Consider the following 9,887-nt stretch of genomic DNA (forward strand, 5'->3'; position numbering starts at 1 on the left):
TAGAAGTATTATGAACTCATTTAATGGTTTTGACGCCAACTTAATGTCTGATTTGCTGGACTGACTTATATGTTTGACTCAAATGTTAATAATGTATATTTCAAAGTCTTAACAACTTGAAACGCTTTGTCATGCCAACAAATACGAGTTAGAGTCTTTACAGTGTATTGACGACATAAACATCTAAATGATTCCCTTTGTATTTCCTGTTGCAATGTGTGTTAATGCAGTAGCTGACAGGAAGTGAACTTGGACCAAGCAACAGAATGGCAATGAAAGGGTCTTTAACAGTATTATACTGATGATTACTTCATAACAAATCATAATACTCATGATTTATGCATGATGTATTCTTGTTTTATTAAACTTACTGGTTTGTTTTGGATACCCCGGTTTGCAGTATTGGCTATTCTGTACAGACAGCTGTGCCCCACTGCTCTTCATTGTGAAGCACAGACTGGCAATTGAAGGAGAATGAAAGCGGTATTCAGCCAGGTGATGAGTGTGATAAGCAGCCAATTTCCAGAGAGAACTCCAGAGGGAGCCAGCATGCAGGTTTGTATCAGCCATCCCATCCGCCACTAACAGCACGGCCCAGCAGCCTGCTAATGCATGGCTCCTCTCGAATAGGCTTAGCAAGCTTTTGGCTTCACTTCGGCCTCTAATTCAAATAGTCGTCAGGTTCCTACATGTTTTCTAATTAAGGTGGGACACCTCACCTGAAACAAAGATCACTTCCACTGACATAAAACATGTCAGCTTCTTTGTTGCTGAGTGTAAACAAGAGTTTAAACCAAGCAAGATTCAGCCTCTACAGAGAGTCCCGTTGTCTGGGCCCCACACCACACTCACATGGGTGTTTTCACTTATTTTGGCTGCTTATTAGACCTCCTTGTTGGATTGTGGGGGCAAGTAACCTACAAATTAATAATATTGTGTTATAGGCCAGTGGTTCCCAACCTTTTTAACGTCAAGGACCCCGAAACTGTCATAAAATTAGAGGACGGATCCCCATTTGATATGATTTTCACCTATAGGGTCCCCCATTTGATAGGATTTTTGCTTTTAGATGTTTTATTACAGAAAGTGTATGACGAAAATAGTCATACATTCTGTGTTACTTATTGATGGTAATAATAGTGAAATCAAATTATTCCCCTTATTGCTGGGGACCCCCTGGAATCCCCTCAAGGACCCCCTGGGGGTCCCCGGACCCCACTTTGAAAACCACTGTTACAGGCTACTGACAGGTGCTTCTATTATTTTGTCTAAACGCTATAGGCTAAATAACAGAAACACCTCTCTTTATAATATAATACAGTTCAACAGCACCCCCAAAAAGGACCATACAGTTAAATCACCTCTGAAACACAGACACCCTTCTATGTGAGCTGTACATCCGGGTATTGAGGTCAGGGGAACCACGCATGTGCCAAACTACTCCAGCAACACTAATAAACTCCACGGTCCTTATATGGTTAATCCTACATTGTTAGTTTACTTTTTAACAGACAGCCCAATCCACTAGAGAAACTATGATGTGTTTAATAATTAATCTCGGCATGTCGATGAACGTTAGATTAAGATTGAAGAGGTGAAGCGTTAAAGGAGGTGCGACAGTTCTCTGACGGCTCGGTGCTGCTCTTCTGAGGGCTATCATTGTGAAGTTTGGGGGTTTATTCTGTTTTGGTTCATCACGCGTTGTTTTCATGATGTTGGGCGCGTTGAAGAGGACATTAGGACTTGCGATCAGACAGGCTCAGCCTCAGCTGTTGTCTCGAGGCAGAAGCTCACAGCTGCCATGGAGACACGAGATGCAGACCAGCGCCAGTGCTGCACGCTCGGTAACTTTCCAGTCCCTGGAAGACTGCCTCGGTGAGTTTCAATACATTGTAACTCAATGGATGCGTATTGGTGAGGCAGTATTAACCTCATGCATATGAAATCGCCATGCAGTGCTCAACTATGGAGGGACACGGATGCATCTGAACTACGTGTGGCTGCGGGATCACTGCCGCTCTGCGTCTGAATACAACTCCAAGACCAACCAGAGGAACCTGGACACCGGCAGCATAGACCTCAACATCCGTCCTGCTAATACTACCGTGCAAGATGGCGATCTTGTCCTCACGTGTAAGTTAAGTTCAGTTCTACCAAACTGAACATCTGGAAATAAAAAGGCTCTGTTCAGGCAAAGCATTTTAAATAGGGCTGTCAATCCATTCAAATAGTTAATCAAAATTAATCGCATGATTGTCCATAGTGAATCACGATTAATCGCATGATTGTCCATAGTGAATCACGATTAATCGCATGATTGTCCATAGTTAATTGTGATTAATCACATGATTGTCCAATCATGATTAATCGAATGATTGCCCTTAGTTAATCGCGATTAATCGCATGATTGTCCATAGTTAATTGTGATTAATCACATGATTGTCCAATCATGATTAATCGAATGATTGCCCATAGTTAATCGCGATTAATCGAGTGATTGTCCATAGTTAATCGCGATTAATCGCAAATTAATTGCAATTTTTTTTCATCTGTTCAAAATGTACCTTAAAGGGAGATTTGTCAAGTATTTAATACTTGGGCAAATATGCTTGCTTTATGCAAATGTATGTATATATTTATTGTGTTAACGCGTTATTATCTCGTTAACTTTGAGAGCCCTAATTTTAATGATTTGTCCAGTCATATTGGAGTTCAGATAGACCGTGTTGTCAGTTAATTAGTTAAAATTCCATAATAACCTTTCAGCATATGGTAATTCAAGTGTTCTGAGAGAAAACTAGACTTTTGCACCTCCTCATGGCTCTGTTTTCAGGCTTTAGAAAATATAGCCCTTGATGGGAGACTTTAGCCAATCACAGGTCATTTCAGAGAGAGAGAGCGTTCCTATTTGCTGTTCATTCAACGGAGGCAGCTGTCTCATAAACTCTGATCAAATGGTCAAACTAGGGAGCGCTGATCAAGTATGAATTAATATTCTGTTACTGTAATGCGTATTTCTCACGTAAAATGTTTTCAGAAACATCTTGTAGTGTACTGTTTAGCTGTAACATGAGAATCTTTTCTCAGGCTGGTGGACGGTGCTTGGTATTTGCTCTCAACACAAACTTTCTCGTTGTACAGCTAAACAGTACACTAAGATATGTTTCTGAAAACATTTTACATGAGAAATAGCCATTATAGTAACAGAATATTGATTCATATTTGATCAGCGCTGCCTACTTTGAAGGTTTGATCGTAGTTTGCGAGTGATTGACAGCTGCTCAGAGACAGCAAGGCTCCAGTTCCAATTCTACCTACTGCTGCTTTAACCAGCACCAATCCCAGACTAGCCGGAGTCATCCCTTATTCTGTCTCAAGTACACACCCTTGCACACAAAGGGAAAAATAAACCACACGGAATTAAGTTGCCTCAGAATAATCAGTCCCACAGCAGCAGCCAGGTGTGGAAAATGAAACAGGTTTTAGCCAGTGAAACCTGCTGGATTCATGTGCACACCAGGCTCTCAGCCTCACATTTCCCTCTGCCTTGTGTGACCCCCAGCTTTAATCTCTGCATCCCCTGAGCCCAGTTTGTTTCACGTCTGACATGAGCATGAAGATTATTACAGTGCTGGAACATTCAGTTTTTAAAACAGGGAGCACAATATGGACAGGGAGATACCATCGCTATGAGCTTTTAATATCATAGCTGTGCAGCTTGGAGATGCTCGTGCTTTCTCGCTGTGGACTGTGTCTGTCTGGCTTATGCTACTCAGAGTGGTCCCAGACTGACTGACGCCTCCCTGTGGGCTCCTGGGATGTTACAGTGTTTTTATTTATGCAAAAGAGTGGCATTTAATCTTACGTAAACGGACAAATAGGGACCTGCCAGCCCCAAGACAGTTGATGATGCACATATTCCTGTGGTCATAATGGCATATACACAGCGTAGTGGTGCATATTCAAGGTCAGCTGAGTCTGGGGGTGCACATCTTAACCATGAGCATTGGCCCTCACAGATTTGGTTTGCTACATGTAGGGATGCACCGATCCGACTTTTTCAGTCCCGATAGCAATACCTGGGCTTTGGGTATCGGCTGATACAGAGTACCGATCCGATACCAGTGTTTAATTAATAAGCTGTATGGCTCACTGTGTGGAAGAGACAGGGATCATTCTTTTATTTGTAAGGCAGTGCCCAAAGTGGGCCGGCACTCACGGGTACACAATACCGGCACTTCTACATTTGACTCATTGCCGTACTGTAACTATTTCTTGCGTATCGGCACAAGCTACCAGTACTCTTTTCTGCCCTTCCCATATCAGGTTCTCTGGGCGATTCATAAAGCCGCTCCTCAAGCCGTATCAACATAAAAAACTGTGGATAGAATCTAGACGAGGCAACGGACAAAACTTAAATTTTACATGAAGAAAAACACTATATATCACACTAAAGGAAAGGGGAAAAGCACAAAAGGGTAATAGGTCCTCTTTAACTTTTCATAAATAATGATATATAACCTTTATTTAACTAGGAAGTCACATTGAGATTAAAACCACTTTTACAAGTGAGACCTAGCCAAGACAGGGTCAAATAGCAGCATCCAACAAATAAAGACAGCATTAAATCACAACAGCAACAATAGGTACGACAAAATACATTACATCATTATACAGTGCATTAACAAGGCAGCATGTTGGTCATGTGTTTGCTATTTAATTGAAACAACTGCAGCTTGCAGTAACCACTTCCTTTATTCTATGTTTAAAATCATTTGAAGAGATAAGGGTCTCAAGTCTACAGGCAAACCTGTAAGTAGTATCATAAAAAAACAATCTGAGTCAAGATAAGGCCAGTAACTAAGCGTTTTCTTTTTGCCATGGAAAAACAGGACTTTAGCCTGTACAGAAACCCAGTGTGAATTTGAATTTCTTTGCTAGATGGATAATATATGATTTAAAATTTAGACTTTTGTCCATCCAAATTCCCAAGTATTTGTAATTGTCAACAGACTGAATAGAGACACCATCAAGAGTGTTTATAGAAAGGTTTGGAACTTTTGTTCGCCCAGGACAGAAAATAATAGTTTTAGTTTTTGTTGAGTTTAAAAGCAATTTCAGATCCGACAGAGCATATTGCAGGGTGTTAAAGTCAGTCTGTAGATTAGAAAATGCTGTCTCTGCAGTGGGGGCACAGGAATACATGATTATGTCATCTGCATAGAGATGGTACTTGCAGAAAGCTTATCACAGATGTTACTAATAGAAATTACAAAAAGCAAGGGTCCCAAGACAGATCCTTGCGGAACACCCTTCTCAAGAGTGACCAGGTCAGACATGATGTTGTCGTGTTTAACACTCTGAGAACATTAATTCATTAAGATGAGTCAAAATAAGGTCATGCATAGTATTTAATGCAATTCCCATTAATTGTATCTGATAACAATATTTTCCATTTCTGTATCCCAGGGCCTGGAGGTCACGTGTCACAGTACAGCCTTAGCTGGCTGGCTGAGAACAGCTATGAAGGACAGAAGCAGAACACCATCCAGCCGCGCGTCCTCTGGAATTCAGACATCTATAAAAACGCAAACATACCCTCTGCCAAATGGGACATTTTTATGAGCTGCGATGTTGAAGTAAAGAAGTTTCTTCAAAACTATCTTCTTTACGGGGTCGCTTTTGTAGATGACGTCCCGGCTACAGTGGAGGCCACAGAGGCAGTGACCCAGAGAGTCAGTCTCATCAGGTATTAAGAGCTTCTTTTGGGCTTTTTGCTACTTTGAAACGTGATCTCCTTCTAATGACATTAGTAAATTGCATTCAATGACATTCATCCCTGTCCACTTATTCCTAATCCTCTTTTTGTATTTTTTTGTGTTACCGATCCACAAGGGAGACTACATATGGAAGAATGTGGTCTTTTACTTCAGATTTCTCCAGAGGAGACAGCGCCTACAGCCAGCTGGCCCTGGACCGTCACACTGACACCTCGTACTTTCAGGAACCATGTGGGTAGGTGCAGCAGAGATGAACTGAACCACGGTTTAGCACTCGGGAGAACTACGGTGGCCTTCAGGGAACCTGAAAATGAGCCAGTGTTTGGTTTGACCGTTCGGTGCTCATGTGGAAACATATATTCCATTAATGCTAACAGATCCTTCAAAATGCACACTGGTTGTTTAAACAAAACCCAAGAAAAGCTGCATTTTCTAACTCATTTTCTAATTGCTTGTTGCAGAATCCAGGTTTTCCATTGCCTCAAGCATGAGGGAACTGGGGGAAGGACGCTACTTGTGGATGGGTTCTACGCCGCGGAAAAAGTACGCCAGCAGTCTCCGGAAAACTTTGAGCTGCTCGCCAGCGTGCCCATCAGGCACGAGTACATTGAAAACTCCGACAACCACCGAAACCACATGATAGGCGTCGGCCCCGTGCTCAACGTCTATCCATGGAACAATGAACTGTACCTGATCCGGTATGTCAGTGCTATTTAGTTATTCATTGCTTCCCTTGCGTAAATGTAATAACAAGGCTATTTTTAAGTTCTGTTTTTAAAATAAATATTCTGTCCTTTTAAAAGGTATGATGAATAGTTTTAAGTTTAAAGCAAGATTATTGTGTCTTTTTTCAACAGATACAACAACTATGACCGATCAGTGATAAACACAATGCCCCATGACCTTATTCAGCGATGGTATGTGGCGCATCGAGAGTTGACAACAGAATTAAGGCGGCCAGAGAACGAGCTGTGGGTGAAACTGTCTCCAGGGAAAGTAAGTAAAAGGAGTGCATTCAGAAACGCCCCCAGGCCAGAAAAACAAAAATGTATAAATGCTTCTCCATATGTCATTTTCAATCAATTAATTTTACAGCTTTAGGACAATTGAAAAGATACTGATGTAATTCAGTATAATCTAAGGATTTTATCCTCTCTTTTCTTCATGAGGTGATTTTCATAGACAACCAGCGTGTCATGCACGGGAGGGAGGCTTTCACCGGCCTGAGGCAGCTCTGTGGATGCTATCTGACCAGAGACGACATCCTCAGCTCTGCACGCTGCTTCGGTCTGCAGGCCTGATCCTGGACATGAAGGTCCCTTCACCTCTGTGCCGTATCAGTTAGTCTAAAGGTTCACGGTTCATTTATTGTCACTCTACTAGTGAGCAACATCCAGGTCTGAAAAGTGAAGCCAATGTGGAAGTGCCTTAAACTTGCATTCTTTCTAATAGCCAGCAGGGGGCGACTCCTCTGGTTGCAAAAAGGAGTCTAATAGTATAGAAGTCTATGAGAAAATAACCTACTTCTCACTTGATTTATTACTTCAGTAAACATTGTAACAATGTGAGGTTTATTGTCTCAATCGCTAGTTTCAACTCTTCTTCAATACAGTATGATGTTCATTTAGTAAATTATGGTCCCATTTAGAGTCAAATAGACCATAAAGCAGGGGATGCTTTCGGCCGTGGCTACCTTGTGATTTACAGGTCACTACCACGTTTTCAGTTCATGAAAGTTAATTAAAACAATTTGGTCGCCTAGAAATGTCTTATTTAGCGTTCACCCTCCCGTGTCAATTCTGGTTGCAAAAAAACAAGATGGCGACGGACAAAATGCCAAACTCGAGGCTTCAAAACGGCAGTCCACAAACCAATGGGTGGCGTCACGGTGACTATGTCCGCCTCCTATATACAGTCTATGAATTCTACAGCTACCAAAACAAAGAACAGACAAGATCAGTTTACAACACACACAGAGGGAGAGCGACTTCATTCTCTGTTAAGGACGCCATTACTCCACTATATCTTTACATAGAAAATAGTTTTTTGCTGCGATATTAATGTTCAAAATGTCATATATAGAACCTTTAAGTTCCCTTCAGAAATACAGCCGTTTCTGAGCTTTCTTAACCAGGGTGGAGATGTGAGATGACCATGTCAGGTTCTCTTTGATGATCATGATGTCTCCATTGATGTAGACAGGGCTTTGTGTCTTTGGGTTAATCATGTTTGCCCTGAAAGCGTTCTTTGTTCAACAATCGACAACTCTCACTCCTGCTGCATGCTGTATTTCACTCATCTTTGTTATTTTGTAATTAACGTTGTTGATTGTTTCTATATCATCTCAAAGTTGTGAATGTTTTCTGAATTACACTTGAAACAAATAATGTATACGTTATCAAATCAAATATTAAAGCTAATTAGCACTAAACAATGTGAACGTGTCAGTTGTATTTCAAGTACTTTTGACTTGAAGTCATCGTCTGGGTATCATGAATGTCTGTACACAATATCACGGCAATCCATCCAGTAGTAGATGAGATATTTTGATCTATGTGGTGGACCGAATGAGTAACATATTAGAAGTTTTTGGCAGAAATCTGCATTCAAAGTTCAACAGTGAGGTGTGTGCATACAATAAAGCTTATTATGTGTGTCGTGAGTTTTATCTCTGTCGAAATGCAAACTTATTTGAACATGATGATTTTTAAAATTAAATTATTAGATAAGAATCTATTTGCTTATTTATTTACAAATTAATATATTTTTCGTTAAGTTGGTGATTTGGCTTTTCATTGTATTTGAGTTCTACTACGGGTTGTGGTACAGTATGTGTGAAAGCACACTGTGATTTATTTTCAGTTAAAGTTTAACCTAAGGCTTATAAAAAATGAAGGTGACGCATCATTAGACAGTCTGGGTGTTGTCTGTGTTTTCGTCTGAGGATTTTAACCCTTTCACAGTGTTTTCAGTTCATGAAAGTTAACTATAACATTTTTGGTCGCCTGAAAACATCTATATTCAGGGTTTGGTTTGTTCTTAGCTCCACCCTCTCGTGTCACTTCTGGCTGCAAAAAAACAACATGGAGACGGACAAAAACCAAGATGGCGACGGCCAAAATGCCAAACTCGAGGCTTCAAAACAGCAGTCCACAAACCAATGGGTGACGTACGTCCACTTCTTATATACAGTCTGTACTTGAAGCTTGCCAAGATGTATTTTCGCGTGATCTCGTGACATCACCAGAATCCATCTGCCATGCAAGGCTAATGTCAAGCAGCTCAGTTAAAGGAAACATATTGAAGGTCTCTGTGCTGCCTCCGCTCTTGCTCTTGGATACTATAGCTTAGCATTAGCAGAGGCTAGAGGGGTATCCAATTTATGGATCTGGTTGTGCCAAAGAAGGAGCTGTTAAATATTTGCTTTTATTAAAGGGGAGATAAATAATATTGACATGACTATAAAATGTCCATAATTCATCTGCAGCTGTTAATAGAGTTGGTTTTCAAACCAGTGACTCAGTGATTTCTGGCCTTTACTCTCTCCTCTGGAATAAAGAGGTTTAGCAGGGTTATTATAGTAAACTAAAATGAAAATAAGCAGTGAAAAATAGTGTTAGTAACTGAAACTAAAAACTATATCCTTTCAGAAAAACTAAAATTAAATGATATTGCCTGGTTAAAAAAATCAAATAAAAATGAATGGAAATTCATTTCAGTTTTATTTTTTTTTAGCTGTAATATATCACAAACAAAAAAAAAGGAGACGCCATGATTTTCCGTCAACTCTCGTGACACTGAACCACAGAAATTGAACGGACTTGACATTCCAGGAGATGGCGCTATGTCAGCGTGAAGATGTAACGTTATGACCATTCCAACACACTTCTCCAACCATGTACTTTGTGTGTACATGTACCTACTTATGAGACATACTGTAACACGGAAACTAAACCTCTCTTAAAGGGGAACACCACCCAAATTAAGAGTTCCAATATGTTATTTCCATGGTCTAGTGAAGTTCAATCGATATGTGTGAACATGAGCTCCCCTCTCTCAAAGCCAGAAACCAGAGTAGTAAGTTTCAAACTTGTGATGTCATAGGGT

The 9,887-nt window shown here is 40.6% G+C and overlaps 1 protein-coding gene across 1 annotated transcript; it reads left to right on the forward strand.

Annotated features, from left to right (window-relative positions):
- The first annotated feature begins 1,409 nt into the window (after positions 1-1,409).
- LOC119476097 (trimethyllysine dioxygenase, mitochondrial-like) lies at positions 1,410-7,298 on the forward strand. Its single transcript, XM_037749295.1, has 7 exons — positions 1,410-1,875; positions 1,957-2,133; positions 5,470-5,749; positions 5,896-6,015; positions 6,242-6,478; positions 6,638-6,776; positions 6,950-7,298. The coding sequence occupies exons 1-7, from the start codon at positions 1,710-1,712 to the stop codon at positions 7,079-7,081; spliced, it is 1,251 nt and encodes a 416-aa protein (XP_037605223.1). The 5' UTR covers positions 1,410-1,709; the 3' UTR covers positions 7,082-7,298.
- Positions 7,299-9,887: the final 2,589 nt, after the last annotated feature.

The sequence above is a fragment of the Sebastes umbrosus genome, chromosome 17, assembly GCF_015220745.1.
Source record: "Sebastes umbrosus isolate fSebUmb1 chromosome 17, fSebUmb1.pri, whole genome shotgun sequence".
Lineage (NCBI taxonomy): Eukaryota > Metazoa > Chordata > Actinopteri > Perciformes > Sebastidae > Sebastes > Sebastes umbrosus.